At 40.4% G+C, this 25,307-nt stretch overlaps 1 protein-coding gene across 1 annotated transcript in view; it reads right to left on the reverse strand.

The window, feature by feature from the left end:
* Positions 1-215: 215 nt before the first annotated feature.
* Positions 216-25,307, reverse strand: part of tcerg1l (transcription elongation regulator 1 like) — a 132,588-nt gene continuing 107,496 nt past the window's right edge. Inside the window, exon 4 of the mRNA XM_020528762.2 lies at positions 216-1,495. Within this exon, the coding sequence (XP_020384351.2) occupies positions 1,339-1,495 (157 nt within the window). The 3' untranslated portion in view covers positions 216-1,338. The remainder of the gene's footprint in view (positions 1,496-25,307) is intronic.

Raw genomic sequence — 25,307 nt, forward strand, 5'->3', positions numbered from 1 at the left:
ATAAATAATATCTTGGAATAAGATTGTGAAATATTTATTAATGAAAATATTGTGGATTTTGTACATACTTTCAAAAGAAATCACTGAACTTATTAAACCATAAAATATAATGGAAATTGATATCACTTGTGATAAAAATGAAATACTGCTTAAATCTGTCAAATGGTTGCCAAAGCTACTCAGGTGTTGTCTGAAGGCATTACACTACAAATCTGTACTGTAAATGGGTTACTTTACTACAAGCACAGTTTAAAATAATTACATTATAAAAAGCCAAACTTTAGAATGTTCAGTCTCTTCTAATGTTTTAAACATCAAGCTAGCACTACTAATTAGGCACTCTGCACTTCATGAGCAATAACTCACTAGAAGCAAAACAAATATAATAAAGAGCACACATTAATGTAAATAGTTTGTTGTTCTGTACGGTTTTCAATCTTACCATCACTGTTTTCATACACTGATAAAAATACAGAATACATAACTGAACTAAATTTACCATATCATTTTCTTAAATACTGCAATTATAATTTTAACAGTGCAATTTAATAAGCTGGTACTACTGGCAGAACCTATTCCTGCTCCACTGTTAGTGTGACTGGAATAATGCCACATTGTCTTGATATTCAACAGCAATGTTATCTCTTGGTGAGTTTAATGTTAAGAGCTGAATGTCCTATTTATGCTTTTTAAGAACTAGCTTTTTAAAATATAAAGCAATAATTAAAACAATGGCCTTCAAATCATGTCACCTTGTATTAGTGTCCAAAAGCCAATGTTCTCAATCATAATTTGCAATCTCTGCTTATTTAGAGCAGTAAAAATTATGTGAATGTCACTATTATCAGCACAATCTGCAGAGAATAATTTCACACTGAAGTGCCAGTGCACTAATCTTCTACACTAGCTATCCACACTGTCATCTGAAGGTCAGTGGGTTTAATTATTGATAAATGAAATTTCTTCCATCCTGAAAGAGGGCATTTTCATTATCATGGAGCTAATTCACTGTTACAGTGTACTGATTCTGAACAATTGATGAGTAGTCACAGAAATTAAATGACATCCTCCAAACTTTGCTTAATTGACAAGAAAGAATGTAATAGTTGTGCTTTAAATAACAATACAAATTTAATAAAAAGTCAACAGAGATGTATGTGTTTATAATGGAGGTGTGAACTCGTATTACCTGCAACTTTAAATTCAAAATATTATCTTGAGTTGTAAATGTTTTCATAATGCAATTAGCCAAAACCACACAGATAGGACTGTCTGAATTCCTTAGTCAACAATTCCGTCAGAGCAGCTCAGTTCATTCAGTGAAGCTTTAATAGAGCTTTATCTGATCTTCCTCAGTCGAATCCTGTTTTCTTTGTCCCTCTTTTTGAGAATATTTATGAATTGATTGAAGAAGTGTTCTTGATCTTTCCTCTTTTGCACCAATCTAAATCGATGATCCCTTCCATATTTTTCTGCAAACTCCTGGAAAGTGGATCTTGACAAGAAAGACAAGAAACATAAAATGATGAGCAGTTCATGCACCAGCAAGAACACAAAGCGCTAAACCTGTGAACTCACTTTGAAAGGCAAAAAAAGAAAACTGCTGTTCACTTACATTTTTGAAGTTTTGTGCCAAAGAATTTGCTTCAGAAGATGAAGAATGTTACAAACCAAAAGGACAGTATTAAATAGACTGGAGAAGACAAAGAAAGCTTTCTTCTTTTCCAGTGAAGTAAACTATAATGAACATTATAACAGGGTTACAGTGAGAACCATTTTATTTTTTCTTGAGGTTAGGATTATTAAAGGCTCTGTACTTCAGCTCCTTAGTATTTGCTAAGGAAAGAGTGGTACTCATTTCTTAATTTATATTTCTTAAAAAACAGCTCAGTAGATTGGCATATTGACCAGTCCGTAGGGACTGTATAGAAAGTATTGTCATCGTACATACTTGAAATGCGACAACACTCCAGAAAACAATACCAGTGTCCTTGTAAACTACAGCAACCATCAACCAGGGATGAAATACAAGACTGTCATGCGCGGTTGGATGAATCATGTTAGATTGGTAAAAACCTGACAGAACAGATGGATACCGTCCCATAAAAGCACAATGCTAATCTGCCATTCAAAAAATAAATTGTTGTTGACTTTGAAATAAATTTAATATCACTACCTTGAAAGCTGACTCTCAATCTTTACCAAGTTATGTAATAGGCCTATAAATTGCTGAGCCATGTCACAATATGAAAAATAAATGCATTTGAATCAGATTCTTCAGTACCCTATTCGATTAGAGGTATGGTATAATCATATAATATAACCATATCTCCTGCTCTATTAAGCTCAATTTAATGTGTTTTAAGTGTACCCCCCAGAGCATTGCTCATTGTAACTTTGACACTGTATTGTTCTTATTTAATTATTTACCTGACCAGCAGGGATTCTGGGAAAGGAAGGCACAGGGTGCAGGGTACAGGGTGCAGGTACAGGAAGGTACAAAAGTTCAGTTATATTTCAGGGTTTTACATTTGGAAATAAGTATCTGTTGATAAATGAAATGAGAATTGTTACACTGATGAAAAAGAAAATACAAATTATAGAACTGTAACATTAATCTGGACCCGGTCACACAAAGAGTCTTTTACTGTTAGCGGGATGACCACAGGCCTGGTTAAAAAGGTACATCAAGAAAGTGATACAAGGCCTTAAAACAATTGAAAAGCACACAGGAAACAAATCACCTACAGCAAGATGCTAAAAGAAGGATCTGAGAGAAAAGTAAGATGGATTGTGAAACATTTTAAGCAATGTGGGAAGAGGAGATGATTCTACAAGAATGGTTAAAATTCAAGTTGTTACTAATCGATGTGAAGTAAGTACAACTGGAGCAACTAATGGGGCCTTCGCATATTGTTGACACCCAAAACATTCCTCATGTCATTATTTCTGAATTTGATTAAACCAATAAGAATGATTAAATAAAGGGAAAGAAGACAGGATGTGAAGCTAAGCGAATTAACCCTATAAACTTTCATCAAACAGATCACTGAAAAGATCAAGCACCATGTCCTTTAATGTCTTATCAAAGTACATGATTCAGTTTGGAAAGTAGGCATGGCACACGATGGGTGCAATTTTCTCCTTTGTGGAAGTGGTGACTTGAGAAGACGAAATAACAGAGTAAGCTAGCCCTGAAGTTACTCATCCCCTTTTTACTGCCTCACCAATTAAATGCAGTGTGAGAAGGTCCACTGGGGCAGTTAAGGAGCATAAATAGTTGATTAACGGCCATCTAGGGGTTTCAGCTTGCTATTGGTGAGATTACCTACCTACGCTGCAGGTTGGAAAAGTGACCGGTTTCTTAATGAGAAAGTAAGGTGACCTGCCTGATGGGTTTAGAGATTTGGCCTCTATTTGCTCCAATCTGGGGGCAATCAGTGCATTGATAGAGGGGCAAAGGTTTAGCCTCTGAAAGCTACCACCCTACTTTTGCCACTAAACCTCCTGATGCTCCTCTGAAATAACTCCATAGAGGCCAGTATCCTGCCACCAAGTCACTCTTTATTTACAAGTGGAGAGTCCTTGACGCTGATCCAGTTCCCTCAGAGTCAACTCTCAGAGTGAACTGGATGTCTGACAGTTCTGTTTACATCGGTCAGCCAGTGCTCCCTGATTGAACCAGATTAACAGCCCCAATCAGGGAACTCATTTTCTATGAGGTCCACCTGGCTGACCTACTTAGAATCATTACACCTCTACCCTTCATCCCCATTTCTCAAGAAGAGAAAGAAAACCATTTATCACCCTGCCATTGAATCTCATGAAGACCAGGCCTCAACAGTCGGCCTTTAGGACCCAGAAGCTGCTGACCTTGGCTGGCCATCATGAGATGCTGGACTTCACTGCGGAGGCCCTTGATAGGCCATGACATTCACCGGTCAGCTCTTAACAAGCTGATTGGCATGTGATCCAGTGGGTTTTCTTGAAGGTGCAGGCAACGATTCAGTTGCCATAGAACACGACTGAAATGGAAAATATCATTATATTTTAGGCCATATAGAAGGGAAATTAAAACCACTCCACTAACCCTTATTTTAATTGTCCACTAAAGTTAGTTAGCTGAGGAACCACCAATCAATAAACTAGAACCCACCCAAAACTCCAAAAGTACTTGTACCAAATCCTATTCACCATGATCCACAGTCTTGCTGACTTATACTAGTTTCCTAGAATGCCTAAAATTAACATCCTTCCATTCAAATCCCTCCATATTCACCTCTCGCCATTTGTCTCACCTCTCCCAGCCTTTCTACACTCTAAGAATGCTGTGTTTCTCCAATTCTAGGCTTTTATGCATCTTTATTTCACACAAGTTATCACTGGCAGTCTTGCTTTGGCTGTGTAGGCCCTCTCTGGAAATGGCTCTGAGGCCTCATTCTTCTTTGCAGTTACACTGTAAAATATAAACTGTTGACCAAACTTTTGATCATCTGTTTCAATGTCTCATTCTTTTACCCAGTGTCAATTTTGTCTAAGTCCTATGAAGCGCCTTTTGATATTTTCTTGTGCTAAGATATAAACTTAGAGGCTATCCTGTGTCTAGTAACACACGAGACAGAAAAAGCTTGTGCTTATGTCTGTTTCCAAAGCTAGTTTTTTTTCCCTTGGAATAGGATGCCAGCCTTTCACCAAAGGTAATAGCTTGAGGGGCGTTGCTCTACATCAGGCATGGCTGACCTAGAGTCTGTCCTGATTTTACCACCTTCTCCATGCAAATTGGAAACATTTACGTGTTGATAATCTAAATGTTTGGCTATCTGTCAGTGTTGACCATGGCAGTATCAGTGCAGAGTTGCCACATGCATGAGTCACTGTGATAACCCTGTTGTTCAGAGCTAAGCTGCCACATGTTCAGATGCTGTTCTTGACTTCAATGGGTGACTAATATAGTTCGCTTTGCAGCTGCAGGATAAAGGAAAGCTCAGAACAATAGTGAATGGCAGCGGTTTTTCCTTTCTTGCCTTTCTAACACCTTTAGGGAGGAAATATTGACATTAACAGACTGCATGCTGGCTGCTTCGTCGTGGATTCTGAGGCTCGACACGGTCACAAGAGACAGCAGCCTCACTAATGGGTACATGGTAGCTTTTGACTATTACCACTATCCATGGATCTCTTCTCTAGTAGCAGTTGGAGCCTCTGAAGTGTTGAAGCTTCTGATCTATATTCTTCCCTATACATCATCAACTAGAGTAGAATGCTGCAGTGATCAGCTGCCCATCTCTGAGGAGGAGGTGAGATCTTCTGATGACATTGCATTACATCACTCCCTGCACCTCCACCAGAGTGAATACAGGTACTGTCAGGTTGGAGTGAATCCATTCATATTTAAATTGAGGTTACAAGCTGGTGGGGACAGCATAGAACCACCTGAGAAGCTGATGGAGGGTATGATAGTTGAGGCTACTAACCCTCCGAGGAGCATAGAAGGACAGGCTGAACCCCCAAGATAATGGTGTGGCCATGCTCTAGAATTGGCTGTAAGACAGCAGATGCTGGAGGTACAGTGTGAGATGCGTGAAGATCTGGTGGAGTTTCCAGAGGGTACATGTACCTTGACTCCAAATCCAAGAGAAAGACCAACAAGGTCTTGAGTGATGCCTTTCCCTTCTTGTCTGCAGACATTTTCTGTCTATTGACAGATTTGTGACTCTCATTGACAGCCAGAATGAGCTGACCACTTGGTAGATGTCACAATTGAGTGTAAAGCTGCCTTGTCCATGAACCTAGCGCAAAGGCTTGGCGAGAGAAGGACAAAGTGATTTCCTTTCACACTAGGTCCTTGGACTACTCAGGTCGGCAGAGAGGTGCCAAGGTCCTCATGTTGGAGGAGGAGCAACTGTCTTCTCCACTGCGAGGTCCTCTGGACTGTGACATCTTAGCCTCTCTGCCAGTGACACCAGTACATCAAGCAGCCACCATGATAGAGGAGAGGCCCTCCAGGCCTCAGGCAGCTAGAGGACGTTCATCAGTGTCATCCAAAGCCACAGAGTGGTAAGATGAGCAGCCTGCCCCTCCTCAGCTGCAAGCAGCACCCTCAGATTAGCCCCCTACAAACGTCAAGAGAAGCCACTAGCTGCATTTGGAGGATACAGGTGACAGCATCTTTGAGGATTTACAGTTTCAGTATATAAGATAACAAGGTGTAGAGCTGAATGAACACAGCAGGCCAAGCTGCATCAGAGGAGCAGGAAGGCTGACGTTTAGGGTCTGGACCCTTCTTCAGAAAATCGGTTTCAGTATGATTTTATGTGTAATAAAGGTACACTCTATTCTACTAATCTCTCCTTTCTGTTACTATTCAATCTACTTGGAGCATTCAGATTCATTACAAGGGCTGCTTTAGAGTGTTTATATGTCACTGTTAAAAATGCAGCCTTCATTAAGGGTCAATAAGAACAGGTCTAGAGTTGATGAGAGTGAGATGCTGGTGTATTTAGAGAGAGGTGGGCACTGCGGGGTGGGGGGTCGGAGTGGATTATTTCACATTCCAATCTCCATTCTCTTTTAGTCGCCTCCCTCTTTCTCCACCCTTCCATTTTGGTCTTGCTTCACTGCCTGGGTGGGCAGTGTTTGTCAATTGCATGTTTAATTAGAAACACAGGTGACTTGGTGGAAGTTTTATATACATAAAAAAAGGGATTTTTACCTTTTCTCCTTTATCTACCACGCAGACATGCCTTTGCATTCCATCTTACTGCTGAGTGATGAGTGTTCCCAGTGAAGGGCTGTCTATGTGGGAGACCTCCCACTTTCCATTGGGAAGTGGTAGTAGAGGGTGTTCCACATAGCAGTCCTGCGCAACTACAGTTAAGGTAATTCACAGACTCCCAGCCCAACTGTTTGTCTTGCAGTCTGTGGACAATGTATATATCGGTTGTGGGTGATTGCACCCCCCTCCCTTTAATTACCTTAAAAACTGTTACTGTTGTTTTGGTTGCACCAGAGCCCCAAGCTCCAGGTCTTTGGGCACCCAGTGTGGACGGGGGCAGACATGTTAGGGGCGCCTCTCTGTAGTCCTGTTCCTGGGTGTGGCTAAGGTGACCATCAACAGGTCCAGGCAGTGGGCCATGGTGAGGGGTTTGGGGGTGTCATAATTACTGACTGCCTGCCCCTCTCCCATAGCTACGTTTGTGCCCGAGTGTTCTCGGAGATGGAACCAGTGGTGTTCCTCGAAGCTTCTGGAGCGAGGCAGGCACTTCAGGGGTTGAAGTGCATTATTCCCCTGCCAACTCCATTTTACTTCCCTCCATCTTTTCCCTACTTTTCCATTTAGTTATTGTTGTGCTCCCTCTTGTGTGCTGTGCTTGTTAATTACTCCTTTAATTAGAAAATAATGTCAGGAGCAACCATTTCTAGGCTGCACAAGTCAATGAACTAAGGATAAACCTTAAGGGACATGTCTCAGTTCTTCATGTATGGGAGGGCAGCTTCGTTGCAGTTGCTGTGTGACCCAAACCCTCCCCACTCTGCTTATGGATGGATTCAAATTGGAAGATGGTCAGGAAAATCCAGAGTGGAAAAGACAAGGGCACTAATTTAAACAGGGTTAATGGTATGCTTTCACTTGATAGTTCCCAAGTGAAGCCAGTCAACATCTCCTGTGAGCTGCAAGCAGCTGGTAGGGCTCCAAAATGCTCAAAGGTCCTTGAAAATTGCCTTCAATTGGCAAAACAACTGCCTCAATAACTTGAAATACTGAGGAGTGCTGCCTTCCCATGATGTTATTTGGCCTTTGGAAAGTCTGATGGAGAGACATTAGACTTCTGTCCTGACATTGTCCATCACAATATTCCAACCACCTCCCACCTCTGACCCCATCCTTAAAGGACCCGGAAGACTTAGGTCCGTGACACAGCCCAGTCTTTTTTGCTTCAGCAGTCAGTATGGACCATAGTCAGTGTCATGGCTGCCACTGGGTCTGCTGGAGATACTTTTACATCTATCTGCTCAGGGGTGTTACTACACACCTCTGGAGCAGGTGGAACTTGAAACCAGACCTCCTAGCCAAGAGGTAGGGACACTACCACTGCACCACAAGTACCATTATCATTCTGCTGTACAACCTACAACAATGGCCAGCCCAATCAGAGAACCAGCAGCTCACTAGCATCACCAGGAATAACGGCTACTACTTGAACTGTACCTGGATGATGCACCTGATTTAAGAGCAGCGCTTCGAAAGCTTGTGATTTCAAATAAACCTGTTGGACTATAACCTGGTGTCATGTGACTTCTGACCTTGGATGATGAAGGGCATTAATGGCTGTGTATTCTCTCGAGTAAGTGTGGTGTTTTGAGGCCAATCAAGCAGGGTCTGGTGTGTGGATTTCTGAAGGCAGGTAGTAGCAATGCCACAGGAGGTCCAAAGATTGCCAAAAGGAGAGTCTCCTCTGCAGAACTAAATATTACAGAAGATAGGATTTTTTTTAAAGGCTGACAATGGAAAACAGTATGGAGGCAATGTATGTCTGATAATAAATGATGATGCAAGGACAGTAATGAGGAAGGACTTAGCTTAGAAGATAAGGAATTAAAATCAGTAATTGTGAAAACAGGAAACCACAAAGTGCAGATAACAATGGGATTAGTTATAGGCCTCCGAGCAGTAGCTATACCATTGGGCAGAGTATTAATCAAGAAAGAAGGGAAATAAGTAATAAAGATATTTAAATAACCATTGGGGTCTTTAATCTCCACGTAGACCAGACATATCAAACTTGGAGGACAAGTTAATTGACTATATTCAAAACAGTTTCCTCGAACCAGCCAAGGGACAGGCTATTTTAGATTTTGTCATGTCTAATGAGGCATGGTTAATTAATATCCTTGCAGCAAAAGATCCTATATGGAGCTAAGTGATCATAATTTAACAGTGTCAGCTGGGCCTCAGTCGGCAGCACTTTGAGTCAGAAGGTATGTGTTTAAACTCCACACTGCAACTGCGCCACAGGAACCTGAATAGAAGAAATCAAGCTGACACTGTAGTCCAATGCAGATTGAACACTGCAGTCAGAGGAGCAATCTTTTAGGAGAGGTGTTAAAGCGATTTCCCATTTTTCCTTTGCATGAACATAAAGATCCCAAGGTACTGTTTAACAGAAGAGCACAGAATTATTTTCAGTGGCTTGGCTGATATTTATTCCTCAATCAATATTACAAAAATAGACTGTTTTTTCATTATTAAATTGATAGTTGTGTGAGCTTATTGTGCAAAATTAACTTCCATACTGATAGCTTATATCTAATCTAAAATCTATTTAAAAAAAAGTAATTGTCCCTGTTATGGTGCAGGAATTTTGACAGTTAATTCTGCATAACAAATTCCCACAACAATCAAAAGTACTTCATCAGCAGTTGAATATTTGGTGATTGTGAGAAGTGCTATATAAACGGAAGTCATTTTTAAAGGAATTTCACACGGAGTTTGAGAGTTTGTACTTAGCCTTGGAATTGCAGTCCTAAACCTCAATGAAATCAACTATCGTGGTATAAAAGATAAGTTGGGAATCACTAAAAAATGAAACAATTATATCTGCTTTGAGTTGGAAGATTGTAAGAGGATTTATAAAACTTAAAACAGGGAACTGCAGTCTAGTTGGTCTAACAGAGTTGAATGAAAAATACTAGTTTCCATAGATTTCGAAGATGGATAAAGTCACATGGAAAGTCACAATATGATAAGACAGAATCCAAAAATGGTTTTATGAGAGGGAAATTATGTTTGACACTTTATTAATTTTTTGAGGATTCATTTATAGGAGGGATAAAGGGCATTGGTAAGGTACCACAAGAAACACTGTTACACAAAATAAGAGCTCATGAGATTGAGGATAACATATTATCAATAGAGGATTGATTAAAGGACAGAGAACTGACAGTAGGAATAAAGGGGTCATTTTCAGTTGGCAGGATAATACTAGTGTGGTGTCCCAGTCTATAATAATGATTTAAATGAAGGTGTAAGTGTAATGCCATCCAAGTTTGCTGATTTTGAAAACCTGCATGAAATAAGAAACGATGACGAGACCACAAAGAGGCTGCAAAGTTGCAGTGACAGGTTGTTATTGTGCAAGAAAGGCGACAGATGGAATATAATGTAGGTTATTCACATTGGTAGAAACAATATATTTTTAAATGGTAAGTAGCTATTAAATCTTGTTCAGACGGATCTGAATATCCTTGTCCAGAAAATAGATGAATTTAACATGTATTAGTGAGACAAATGAGTTGTCCTTTCCTGCAAGGAGTTTAAGGTAACGAGAATAAGATTCTGGCTACATAGGTGGTGCAATGAATACACAGTAGAATGATTCCTAGGAATGTTAATGTAGATGAGTTCAGATTGAACAGAATGTACCTATACATTCCAGCATTTAGAAAAAGGTGTAGAAACATACAAGCTTCTGAGAGGCCTTAACAGGGTAGATTTGGAAAGGCTGTATTCCCTTGCTAGAAAGTCTAGAAATAGGCAGCTTGCTTTCAGGATAAGGAATCAGTGGGAATGAGATGAGAAGTTTTTTTCCCCCACTTGGAGGATATTTAGTCATTGGAATTCTCTACCCTCCTGGGCTACTCAGCTGTTGAGTATTTTCAAGGCAGATTTTAAGGAAGTAAAGGGAAATGGGGGCCACGCAGGGAAGTAAAGCTGAGGTCCAAGGTCAGCCATGATTCTATCGAATGAGAGAACTCTCCTATTTCTTATGACAAAAATAAACCATTATTATATCAGATTATCTCTTCGTCTCTGGGCTGACAATCTGGACTGGAATACAGCTGTTCTATTTTCTGCTACATGGCTAGAATTTACCTTACAAATTGTGCATCAGACTTGTTCTTCTGGGCAGCAAACTTGAAATGTCAATTGTGTCTCTCCACAGGTGCTGTCAGACTCACTAAATATTTTCAGCATTTTCTGTTTTATTTCAGAGGTCCAACATCCATTCACAGCATTTTGCCTTTCCACCTATTTAGACATGGAGGGGATCCTGAAGAAGGTGTTCACCTAGTCAAGACTCTAATAGTGTACATAGTCCACAATATTGCCCACAGGACTATGAATGACAATATGGGCATTATTAGAATTGATAATTCTAGATGAGCGCAGTACTGGAGGTAAATACACCAAAGAGCTCCAGTGCTGAAGAACTGATACAAAAAAGGTGGTAGCAGGAGAAACTCAGCAGGTTTGGCAACATCTGTGGAGAGAAAGAACAGGTAATGTTTCAGGTGCAGTGGCCCTTCATCAGAACTATCCTGAAGGGTCACTGGACCTAAAATGTTAGCTCTGCTTTCTCTCCACGGATGCTGCCATAGTGACTGAGATGGTCCCTGCCCACCATGTGTATCACCTTCCCAATCCAATGGGAATGTGAACAAATTATTCATCAGCTCATTCAATGATTCTTAACTATCATTCAATCTTCATCCCCCACCATAACAACTTAAAAAGATATTCAACAAGAATTTATAAAAATGCTCTCAGCTTTAGTTCCTTGATTGCTTCCTGTGGTGTTCTGGAGATTAGTCTTTAATTCCTTGGTACTCCAAGTCAAACCGGTAATCCTAGGCAATCAGTGATTCTTGGAAGCTGCTGTGTCCTATTGATAAATTCACTCTTTTCATATTTTCTTAGATGTAGTTTACATTATTCATTACTTGCAGATATTTATTTCACAGATCTTAATATTTTACCAATATTACCTTCGTATTTTGTGTACTTGGCAGCTGGTTGTTCCATAATTTATTTTCTCAGTGGCTGCTTTATTCTTGGAGTTGTGAGGAGATTAACCTTCCCCGTGACACCGATCCAGCAGGTTCCCGCAGTCAACTTCATTATATCAGGCAGGCAATTGAGATTTCAGTTCAGAAAAGTTCATAGAAGGTTCATAGAACCATAGCACGGAGTGAATTACTGCCCAGCACCTTGAGGAGGGGTTCTAATTTTACATGGTCTTTCACAAGGCCTTGGTAAAACTGGAACTGGTGACATGCTAGCATTACTGAACATCCATTGTGCTTCTTGCGAAAAATACGATTAATGACCCCTCTCCATCACTACTATCTACTTAAGTACGTACGCTTTTGTCTGGTAGTTGCCAAATATCCCGGAAGTAGCAGACGTTGGTGAGATTTCCAACACAAGGGAAAACTGGGCCAATATTTATATGCATTAATGTAAAGCTGTCTTCTTTGCTGAATGTGTCATGACACAGTAATATGCACATTATATAGCAATGTTACATAGACCATTAAGTTTAAGGAAAGCACATTTTTTCCAGGATTTCCTCGGTTATTGCATGATTAATTTCAATTACCACAGCAGTTTGTTAAATTCTGACTCCAAAAAAACAAGAAAATTAATTAGATATTTTTAAAAAGTAAAAATCTTGCTACTCATTTTCTTAATTGTTGACTCAATCCCTTTTCTCATACTTTTAAAGAAGCTAGATATAAACTTTATTTGTTAAAACAATTTCCTCAGAATTGCAACAGATTGTTTCCAATGTTGGTTCCGTCAGTATTGGAGTATCGGACAGGCCTGGGATGGTAGAAGATGGGACTCAGGATATCTTATTTGTTTTAGATGGCAGCTAGAAAACCCAGTAATCAGTCTTACTGAATTACTTTTTATGAACTGGACTAGTTGCATAATTCAGAAATTTTGACATTGAGGGCATCAACCTGCAGATCAAGAGAAGGATTTTGCTGCCTGTATAGTTGGTAATTTGCTCAGTATGTCAGATGTAAGCCTCCTGGGGCATTCATTTCAATTTGCAATATATCATTTTTAATGGTTCATGATCTGTTTCAACGGTAATTTTCTTGCGAATAAGTAGATTTGAAACAAATTACAGAGCTAATGTCTCACATGTTATATTAGAGTAGTTGGCTTCTGCAGACGATAGGGTTTATTGAACTAAAGGCAATAGGTTTCTCGTCTTGCAAAATACGTGCATTGAGGCTTTACTGTGATACATCCACTTGAAGAATCATGGTTTTCCTGGGGTCATCGTATTGCAGTAGGCAACATTTTGCTGGCAGGACTTAGTGAGATTCCCAAAGACATATTGATGATCATCTTGCCACCCATAAGCAATGCCCCCTTGTGTGCAAATCTCTCGGAGGAGATAACTTGTCAGTGGATACCTTGGAACATGTGGCAAGAGGAAATGAGGAAATCCAAGGCAAGTTTGCTGATCTTCTTTATTCTGTGGTATTCATACTTTTTTAAGATCCTCAATCTTACCTTGATCAAAACTGACTCCATTGGTGGAGTAAGTGCACCCAAAGAAGTTTATCTGGCTAATGTTGATGGGCACTTTGTGCCAGAAAACGTAGCATCCAAATAGAGTCCTAAATGGTCTTGGGACTCTTCTACTAAATGGACAGATTAAAAGTCATGTTTCACATCTAGCTTTGAAAAGAATCTTGCTGGAGAAAATTTCAGAGTCCCAGCATCGGTATTTTATGTGAACATTTTTCAAGAGAAAAGATGAGGTACCTGTCATCAGGGCATACACATGTGGTTCTGTTTTCTTTAAAACACATTTGATAGTGCTACACCAGTCTTTGTACTAGTTCACTTCCAAACTAAACCTTTTCATTCCAACAAAAACAAAATTGCTGGAAAAGCTCAGCAGGTCTGGCAGCATCTGTGAAAGAGATAACAGAGTTAACGTTTTGGGTCCTCTGAGGAAGGGTCACCAGACCCAAAACGTTAACTCTATTTAACTTTTCCAGCAACTTTGTTTTTGTTCCTGATTTACAGCATCTGCAGTTCTTTCACTTTTCATTCCAACTTTATTTCGGAGTTCCCTTCCCCCTCCCCCATTTCTGAAGAAGGATGCCAACCCAAAACGTCAACTTTCCTGCTTCTCTGATGCTGCCTGGCCTGCTGTGTTCCTCCAGCTCCTTATTGTGTTATCTCTGACTCCAGCATCGGCAGTTCTTACTATCTCTCAACAGAGAACAGCACACCTCTCCAGGCAGGTGTAGGATCACTACATCACGACAAGTTGTCAAAGCTCTGAAGCATTTCGCCAATGTTTTAAAGGTTAGTCTTGATACTCTGTTTTACCTGCTCATACAATTATCTAATTGATATACCTGCCCATATTCAACCATGAATATCTGTTTGGGATAACTATGTCTCATAGTCAGAGTGTCAGGATAACCTTAATGGACATACTTCTGGTACAATCGCTGCATCATAATATATGACCTGATGATGTAAAGATCTCATATTACATCTTACTTTGGATCATTTGAAGCATGGCTCTCTACTGAAACTAAGCATCTCTGTTCTTACATAGTACTTTATATCAGCCCTGAAACATATGTCCCTAAAAAATACAATGTTTGTCCATAATAGATGTAGTAAGTGTCTGTTGGGTTCTTCAATACCGCAACATTCAGGTCCAGGTACTTACTTTACAGTAGATAATAAACATAAGCATTGTCGCATCAAATAAAAAACACCCTGTGGAGACAAACTTGCACCAAAGGTTGTTTTTCTAAATCAGCAATGCCTAAACACCAGTTTGCCACTATGAAAATTGGAAAGAATTGCACAAACCTGTTAATTAATGATCTCCTGATATTTTTGGTAACATATTGCACTGTGCTCATACAGTCAGACTGCTCTCTATGAACAAAACAATGCATAATAGTAACCCACTGACTTCTTCATCTGCAAAAAAATTATGATTTTTAAACAGAATGACCTAAAATTCCCATTAAAAGTAGGCACAATAATCTAGTCATTGTAAGTTATATCATCATAAGAAAATAAAACTAATTTTCAGTCTTTTAAGTGAGGCTGGGCTAAGGAGACAATTTGTGTTCAGAGCTTTGTTCCTATCTTTATTTACTCTTCTGCTTCCCATCATACTAAGCATATAAATGATGAGCAATTCTCTGATTTCATTCAGTATCAATGTTACTTACTATTTTTGGTATTTCCTGCAACTTGTTTCTTAGCTTGCAGCTATATTTTTAAAGCCTCATAACTAATCAATTGCTTAGTGATCAGATTTGATGACAGTGATATGATGTGTGAAGAAACACTCTAATTGCTGTAGTAATAGCCAACTACCTTTAGTCCAACCCCTCCAGCACCCATGACCTAGTCAATTTTCCGATAACTTTGATGCATTGCACTGTGGTCTCTGGACAGCAGATCAAATTTATTCTCGGCATCCCAATTACGTATTTGATATGTATTGCTTATTCTGTGCACTACTGTCACATGAAGCATTGCATTTCACTACTAGTCTCAAGTATGACATATAATTACTTAAAAATTTTATGTCATAGTCACTAGCGATTTGCTCAAATTCTGTAACGCTGAACAACAACACGTTACAACTATAAAGGTACAGAACACATAAATGAAATGTAAAGAAAGTGGGAGATAAGCATCCAATATCAAACTGTTTTCAATACAATGAGTTAACTTGAGAAATCAATAAAAGAAATCTGAACAATTAAACTATAGAAAATCCCTTTGAATATTCTTTTATGTTGCTTTCTTCACTAAGCTGTGTACTTTGTACATATAATTCTGTATATAATTGCATAACAAACAAAATTCACAAGCATAACACTATCCACACAATTAATTTTTCTATGATTTAATGCCAGTAATGTTTCTTGTCAAAGTTCTGATCATATATGAATTATTGCCTGGAACTCTCTGAAATTCCCAGGCCCATCATCTTAACTGAGGAAACTGAAGCTGGCAAGTCACTGGTCTAAGTAGACACTAGCATTGAGAAGGTGTAGACTAGTACTCCCAAACATTTTCTTATCAACACCCTAATTTGAATGTTGAAAGTTGCTGTGATCCCAGAGTGATATCGTGGTATTGTGTAAGGATCTGAAAGGGTTACTGCTGAGGAATGCATTAAGCACTGCCTAATATGGTGAACTTGAGCAAGAGAACAGATTTGGACCTTTAAGGAGTAAGACCAAACATCCAAGTGTCCTTCATTGTCTCAGTAACAATGTCTATTATAATAATGTAACCTGGACCTAGTTGCTGTCATGCAAATAATCTAAATTTTGTTGAAGAGAAGAGTCTCTTCTCATTAGACGAGCAAGTGTTTTTCCTCTTGCACATTGGACCAACCAGGCCCTGTGGATCCTTACAGGAAAAGGGATGGTGGGCGCTACACCAACCAGTTAGCCCCTACTCCGTGATGAATTGTGGTGAGGATGCATTAACAACAGTGTGGTGGTGTAGAGCTGTGAGTATGAAGAGGGATGCAGGGGGGTGGGGTGGGGGGAGGGTGTGTAGATTTGTAAGAGTAAAGGGTTTAGAGATTTGTGAGAGTGAAGTGAGAAAGGGAGATTTGAGTCGGAAGTGTGATGTTAAGCATAACAGCAGGTGTTTGGATTGCAAGATTTAAAAAAACCTCTACCTTTTCACTGAGACAACAAGGTGCAGGGCTGGATGAACACAGCAGGCCAAGCAGCATCATAGGAGCAGAGAGGCTGATGTTTCGGGCCTGGACCCTCTACCTTTTCACTGTTTATTTTGCATCAGGAATCAGGCCTAGATGATGCCTGTCAGGCAGTGCCTACCATTAGAAATGAAACACAAGGCCTCAAAGAGATCTCACAGCCTTTGCTGCCCCAAAGTTTATACCCCAAAGTTAGATCTCACTGCCCTACAAGGGGTCATGACCACAGCTGGGGAGGTAAGATCTAGAAGATTGGTTATTCACAGTGTGTGTCAGGACACATGGACTGTAAACTCCATTCATTTGTAGTAAATTGCCAGGATCCCTGAGTTAATAAATGTTAGAAAATTTAAGTAACCAGAATTTGTTTTTGTAAAATGCTGTCACACACAACATTACATCACATTTTGGGGTAATTTTCTTTCTTTTGGCTTATCTTTAAAATAATTATGAAAATGTAGATGATTTCCTCAAAATTGAGAGTTATTCTGAAGCTATTAGTTGCAAACCAAAAACCTCATGCTACCCAGGCAGCAAACCATCATGTAAGTGAAATCAGTGATCATGTTTCAAGATTAACTTTTAAACTGAGAGATCGATATCTTTATGTCCCAAAGAGAATATCTCAGTGCCTAGTTACTGCAAATCTTTTATTTTCTCTTGATTTCAGTTAAGTTTGTTTCCTGGTCAATAAAGCTGCCTGGCAGCATGTAGCCTACACCATGATATAATAGCATCTGTAATCTTACATCCTTCTTAAAATCAGAAGTGATAAGTAAAAATTACCAGCAAATTGATTATCTTGATACAAGTTCTCTGTTCAGCTCCTGCGTTTGCTACAATTATTAAGATTTATGTGTGTAGACACTTGCAAAGAATGGGGGGGTGCTCACTTGTGGGAAGGGGCTCTGATTCTGAATACAAGAAAAATGCCAAATATATAAAAACACAGAAAAAAAAAAGTGAGATTGCAAGGAACAGAGCTATTAGAAATAACATTTAAAGAATTGTTTGTGAGTAAGTTCAATGATAATGAACAATGAGTGAAATTCCACGCTGGTGTTTTCCAGGAATAAGATTTGTAATTGTCTTTCAGTTGCAACGTGAGAGGTAGGTGAAGTAGATAAGGGAACAAAGAAGCAAATAAGTTGCTCACACATAGAGCAGGAAGAAGAGAAGAATCTATGCAGGAAGCCTTATTCACAGAAGGGTTTTCTCCACCTAATCCAGAAACAATGTGTATCATTGACAACAAAGTGCAGAGCTGGATGAACACAGCAGCCAAGCAGCATCATAGGAGCAGAAAGGCTGACGTTTCGGGCCTAGACCCTTCATCAGAAATTAGTGACATATAAGGAGGTGCTCAGAAAACATTGCCACCTCGAGCAACCAGACCTTCAGACTTAGGTCAGATCGAGGGAAGAGCTGCCAGCGATTGTGAAGGTGGCTGTGGCCGTGATCTTCTTTATGTTAGGATCTCTCTAAGATAGAACAAATGACCGTAGAACCAACATTTTCCAGCTTGCCTTTCACTGCTGCATTGGCAAGGTGACAGATCCTTTTATGCCAGGAGAGGGAGCTCATTGTGCTCCCATTGAGCAAGATGAAGCAACAAGAACATGCATGTGGCTTTGTCAGGGCTGTGGGATTCTCCATGGTGCCATCGCCTATGCCCAAGTGGCTTTCAGGGTGCTGCAATCAATAGTGACATACAACTACAAGGTTAAGACTCAATGAATGGATAGTTTTTAATTGATTCAGTATGTCAGGCGGGTAAAGCATGTTCAATGTTGAATGCTGAAATAAGAAACATCACAGAGTACTGGGGTGTTCATGCAATAGCTCTGCCCCCTCAACTGCTGAAATAACAGTCTCTGCAAAATAACAATTTTATACCAACCTGGACAAACCATCCAATATTCCTTACAAACCTTATCCAGTCTCTTAGTGCCTGTCTTGTGGGTGCATTTGCCTGGTCTAGTGCTCCTGTGGTGGTTGCAGCATGGCTGGTTGATAACTATTGCCTTTCAGTGAGGAAGACTGCAGACAGCCTTACTGGGCAATACTGAGCAACTTGCAACCATAAAATCATAGCCTCAGGCTGCAACGCTTTGGCTAGTAACAGTTAGTGGGAGCTGGATGCTTTTATTCTGAGAGGGGACAATAACTTTGAGTTTCATGAGGTGCAGCACCTTAACCAGTCTAGCAATCTGCCAGAGCAGTTTGCTGGACTGCTGTGAGAAGTTGAGAGCCTGGTGCTGAGCACAGGTACAATGAACCACGATGACAACACTGCATGGCATCAGGCTGAGTTCTTATGACCTTAGTCCAAGGGTTTACTGCAGCACTCAGGCACTGCCTGATCTCTGCTTTAATTACAATGAAAGTTGAGATACTGGCCGTCAGATGTTGCATCAACATTTTCATGGATTTAGCTTCTAGTCCTTGCTGGAAAAGATGGACCCCAAGTTCCGCACAAAGCCCAGTACCAATTTTCCTCCATGCTGTCAGACAGGGGCAGTTCCACCATTGCATTAAGTGTCTCCATGATCAGAATTTAGGAGACATGGTTAGTAAGTTTGGGGATGACACCAAAACTAGTGGTTTGGTTAACAATAAAGAAAGATATCTAAGATTACAAAGGGGTCTTGATCAATTGGGCCAATGGGCTGATGTGTGGCAGAAGGAGTTTAATTTGGATAAATGTGAGGTATTGCATTTTAGTAAAACAAACAAGATCAGGACTTATACATTTAATGCTAGGACCCTAGGCAGTGTTGTCAAACAAAGAGACCTAGGGATTCAGGTACATGGTTCTTTGAAATTTGCATCACAGGTAGACAAGGTGGTTAAGAAGGCGCTTAGTATGCTTGCCTTCATTGCTCAGACCATTGAATATAGGAGTTTAGGACATTATATTGATGTTGTACAGTATGTTGGTGAGGCCACTTTTGGAGTACTGTGTACATCACTAGTTGCTCTGCTATAGGAAGGATATCATTAAATTGGAGAGGGTTCAAAAAAGATTTACAATGATGTTGCCAGGACTGTAGGGTTTGAGTTACAAGGATAGGCTGGAACTTTTTTCACTGGAACTTTGGAGGTTGAGGGGTGACCTTATAGAGGTTAATAAAATCATGAGGGGCATAGGTAAGGTGAATATGGTGGGGGAGTTCAACACTAGGGGGCATATTTTTAGGGTGAGAGGATGAAGATTTAAAAGGGTTTCACACAGAGGGTGGTTCATATGTGGAATAATCTGCCAGAGGATGACTTAGATGATCATAGATCATAGAATTCCTACAGTGTGGAAACAGGCCCTTCGGCCCAACAAGTCCACACCAACCCTTGGAGCATCCCACCCAGACCCATCCCCCTATAACCCACCTAAGCTACACATCCCTGAACACTACGGGCAATTTAGCATGGCCAATCCACCTAGCCTGCACATCTTTGGACTGTGGGAGGAAACTGGAGCACCCAGAGGAAACCCACGGAGACACGGGGAGAATGTGCAAACTCCACACAGACAGTCACTCAAGGGTGGAACTGAACCTGGGTGCCTGGCACTGTGAGGCAGCAGTGCTAACCACTGAGGTAGATGCAGGTACAATCACAGCATTTAAAAGATATTTGGATTGGTACATGAATAGGAATGGTTTAGAGGGATAGGGGCTATACACAGGCAAGTGGGACTAGTTTCATTTGGGAAACGTGGTCGACATGGACAAGTTGGACTGAAGGGTCTGTTCCTGTGCTGTAAGACTATGTGTGTACACCCACCATCCTTTTTCTCTCCAACTCCTTTCCCAGTCCTCTGCAGTAGAACATGTACGCAACCTTGCCCTCCATAGAACTGGTACCTACACTTCCCTTACCACCAATGCTGCAGGCTACTTGTGCCAGGTCACTCACTATCACTGTGGTATACCATGCCAGTATAAGGCCATAAGACCATAAGACATAGGAGCAGGAATTAGACCATTCAGCTCATTGAATCTGCTCCTCCATTCAATCATGGCTGATAAGTTTCTAAAGCCCATTCTCCCACTTTCTCCCTGTAACCCTTGATCCCCTTGATAATCAAGAACCTATCTATCTACATCTTAAATATATTCAATGACTTGGCCTCCACAGCCTTCTGTGGCAATGAATTCCGTCGATTCACCACTCTCTGGCTGAAGAAGTTTCTCCTTATCTCCGTTCTAAAAGGTCTTCCCTTTACTCTAAGGCTTTACCCTCGGGTCCTAGTCTCTCCTGCCAATGGAAACATCTTCCCAACATCCACTCTGTTCAGGCCATTCAGTACTTTGCAAGTTTCATTAGATCCCCCCTCATCCTTCTAAACTCCATCGAGTATAGACCCAGGGTCCTCAAATGTTCCTCATATGTTAAACTTTTCATTCTTGGGACCTCCTTTGAACCCGCTCCAGGGCCAGTACATCTTTCCTGAGATATGGGACCCAAAACTGCACACAATACTCCAAACGTGGCCAAATGTATCTGAGATATAACAGTATTTTCCCATCATCGATGTCTTGCTGCTCTTGGCCTTCAAGCTCTTACACTCCTGCCTGCCCAAGTGGCAGTTCTTTGTACTACCTGAAGGGCAAGGGCAAGAGGCGAGGATTCTGGTGAAGGAATGGTGCAGGGGGTTGTAAGGCAGGGCACTCTGAGGAATTAAGGGGTGCATATTGAGTAATTCATAGCTTCCAGATTATATGGTGAAAGGAAGTGTCAGAAGAAGATGGATGAGATAAAAACATTCCATCACCTTCAGTGACAACCACGCCAATGTGCCTGTCTCAACTTATTTGATACTGAAACATTAACCTATGCTTCTGTTACCTTTCCACTGTACTACCCCTATGCACTCCTGAATGTCCTCCCTTCTTCCATAAACTTCAACTCATCCAAAGCTCCATTGGCCATATCACTTTTGCACCAAATCCTGATAACCCATTAATGTCATGTTTGATGTACTGGCTTTCAGTCAAGAATGGCTCAACTACAAAATGCTACATTGGTGAAATGGATTTCAAAAATGAGAGAAGTGGTGACTTCAACATAGAATACAGATTGAAACTTAAATAAAACATGAAATTAAAACAATAAGATACGTTTCACAGTATGCTTCAGTACCAAGGAAAATGTTCCAGGATAACCATTATCTCCATAAAAAGATCTAAATTAATAATGAAAATTAACACAATTTACAATCCATGGAAAATATTCCAAGCACATTTTAAGTTCCCATATTCCATTAAAACAGGGAACGTACCTGGCAGCTTTTTCAAACATACACATGAAAACAAATTCAATTTTAAAGAAATGCAACATGTGATTTCAGAATTCATGAGTCAATCATTTAAATTAAAATGAATTCTTACTCAAATATTTTAACCTTTTCCTAACACCTAAACTGAAGGCTATATGATTAGATGTCTTCACAAACCAAAATTTATCACATTCAGATGCAATGTGTTATGACATTCCTCAATTCATTAAGGTTTCAGATGGGATAGTCCAAGCTGTTAAGCTCCCAGGTGAAGAGGGATGATCTGACTTCCCTTCTTTATTCACACGTCCCCTTTAGTTGCTTGCCATAAAGTTCACTTAGAAAAGGTCCCTTCCATTGTAGACAGCTTTCACCTAGACCACATGAACTTATGTTCTGAAAGGACCCAAATTTATCAGGCCTTGTTGAGTTCATAAGAAGTGTGGGTTTATTCATTACTAATGCAACACACGTACACAGAAAGTAGAATAAGAGGCGAGTCCAAAGAGAGAAAAGTTTTAAGAAAAGGTTACATAGATCAGCCTCTGAATCGTCTGTGAAAAGCAGGTAATTGAACATTGCTGCCATTGCAGTGAAGGTGAGTGGCAGTGTCATTGATAGGTTTCATGATCCTTAGATTTGTAGATTGGTTTAGATTTGGTTGTTCTGCTTCCTTTCAACAATAATTGAATTCTAGCATTCAAGTTTCAAAAGAGTCTTTTTGTTGACCTATTTCCTTTTGTCTGTCTGATAGCTGGTTAACTTCTAGCACTTAGAGTAAGAGAGAGTGCAACACTGGGGCAACTAGGGGATAGATCCTTGACCGTGACCTTTCTGAGGAAGAAAAGCTCTATGAGAAGAATATATCATCTGTGGATAACTATGGAAGTTAAGGCTGGTACCAAATTGAAGAAAAAAATGTACAATGCTGCAATGAATAGTTATAGAATAGGAGATTGGGAAAGTTTCAAAATCCAGCAAAAGCAACATTCCGACAATAGTACTGAAGACTTGTCTCCGGAACTTGCTGCTCCTTTAGCCAAGCTGTTCCAGTACAGTTACAACCCAACAACATGGAAAATTGCCTAGGTATGTCCTGTATACAAAATGCAGGACAAATCCATTTCATTCAATTACCGCCCTGTCAGTCTACTTCGATCATCAGTAAAGTGATGGAAGATGTCATCAAAGTGCTATCATGCAGCATCTGCTCAGCACTGACCTGTTCAGTGATGTCCAGTTTGGGTTCTGCCAGGGCCACTCAGCTCCTGACCTCATTACAGTCTTGGTTCAAACATTAACAAAAGAGCTGAATTCCAGAGGTGAGGTCAAAGTGGCGGACCTCGATATCAAGGCTACCTTTGATTAAGTGTGGGATCAAGGAGCCCGAGCAAAACTGGAATCAATGGGTATCAAGGGGCAAACTCTCCACTGGTTGGAGTCATACTTGACACATAGGAAGATGGTCATGGTTATTGGAAGTCAGTTATCTCAGCTCCAGGACATCTATGCAGGAGGTCCTCAGGGTAGTGTCCTAGGCCCAACCACCTTCAGCTGCTTCATCAATGACCCTCCCTCCATCATCAGGTCAGAAGCGGGGATGTTCGCCAACGTTTGCACAACGTTCAGCACCATTCAAGATGACTTAGTTACTGAAGCAGTCAATATTCAAATCCAACAAAATCTGGACAATATTAGGTTTGGGCTAACAAGTGGTAAGTAACACTTGCACCACACAAATATCAGCAATGTCTATCTCCAATAAGAGACAATCTAACCACCACCCCTTGACATTCAATGGTGTTAATCGCACTGAATAACTCACTATGAACATCCTGGAGGGTTACCATTGATCAAAATTTCACTGGACTCGCCACCATAAACACAATGGCTACAATAGTAGGTCAGAGGCTAGGATTACTTCAGCAAGTAACTCACCTTGTAACTCTCTAAAGCCTGTTCACTATCAAGGCACAAGACAGGAGCGTGATGGAATATTCCCCACTTGCCTGGATGAGTGTAGCTCCAACAATACTCAGGAAGCTCGACACCATCCAGGACAAAGCAGCCTGCTTGACTGGTACAACATCCATAAGCACTGACTCCGTTCACCACCGATGCACAGTAGCAGCAGTGTGCACTATCTATAGGATGCACTGCAGAAATTCACTATAGGTTCTCAAACAGCACCTTTCAAACCCATGAGCAGTTCCATCTAGAAGGACAAGGGGAGAAGTTACATGGGAACAGCACCACCTGCAAGTTCCTCTCCAAGCCACTCACTATCTTAACTTGGAAATATGTCACCAATGCTTCACTGTCGCTGGATCAAAATCCTGGAATTCCCTCCCAAAGGGCATTATGGGTCAATCTACAGCAGGTGGACTGCAGTGATTCAACAAGGCAGCACAGCACTACTTTCTCAAGGGCAACTAGGGATAGGCAATAAATGCTGGCCAGCTAGGGACACCCACATCCCACAAGTGAATAAATAAAAAAAAGACTTAATGAGAGAAAAATTGATATATTAGATATAACTATCAAGAATTCTATAAATAGAATAAATGTTTCTGCAAGTGTATATATAAGATCGTAGCAAATATGAGCGTTGGTCCCTTAGAAGGTGAGACGAGGAAATTTATAAAAGGAGACAAGGAAATGGCAGAGTTTGAACTAGTAACTTGCACAAAAATCATCTCAAGAATAAAGGAAAATCAAAAGGCAGAAAAAAGGAAGAACACTCGAGAAAAAGTATTAGGAAATCTTATAAGACTAAAGGTTGACAAGTCCCTAGGACATGATGGCCTGCATTACTGGGCTTAAAAGAACTGGCTGGAGAGAAATTTGATGTATTGGCTGTCATCTTCTGAAATTCCCTTGATCCTGAAGAAGTCCGAGTGGATTGTAATGTCATTCTGCAAAAAAGGGAGGGCGAGTGAAAGTGGCTAACTATAGGTGAGTTAGTCTAACATTTGTCATCAGGAAAATGCTAGAATCCATTATTACAGAGATCGTAGTTAGCCATTCAGAAAATCCTGATGCAATCATAGTGTCAACATAGTTTTGCATAAGGAAAATCATTTTTGACAGATTCAGAAGTTCTTTTTTAGTCTAACAAGTGTGAATAAAAAAAATGCATTGTTTATATTTGAATTTCCAAAAGATATTTAATAAGGTGCCAGATAAAGGTTGCTGCAGAAGATAAGGGTTCATGGCATTGAGGGTGATTAGCTCGGTGATATTTGCATGGATAGAGGACTGACTAACCAACACAAAACAGAGAGTGTATATAAAGAAATGGGTTCATTTTAAGAGATAGTAGGAACTGCAGATGCTGGAAAATCTGAGATAACAAGGTGTAGAGCTGGATGAACACAGCAGGCCAAGCAGCATCAGAGGAGCAGGAAAGCTGACGTTTCGGGCCTCGACCCTTCTTCAGAAATGGGGAAGGGTAGGGGGTTCTGAAATAAATAGGGAGAGAGGGTGAGGCGGATAGAAGA

The sequence above is a fragment of the Rhincodon typus genome, chromosome 20 (assembly GCF_021869965.1).
Source record: "Rhincodon typus isolate 14 chromosome 20, sRhiTyp1.1, whole genome shotgun sequence".
In the NCBI taxonomy this organism is placed as follows: domain Eukaryota; kingdom Metazoa; phylum Chordata; class Chondrichthyes; order Orectolobiformes; family Rhincodontidae; genus Rhincodon; species Rhincodon typus.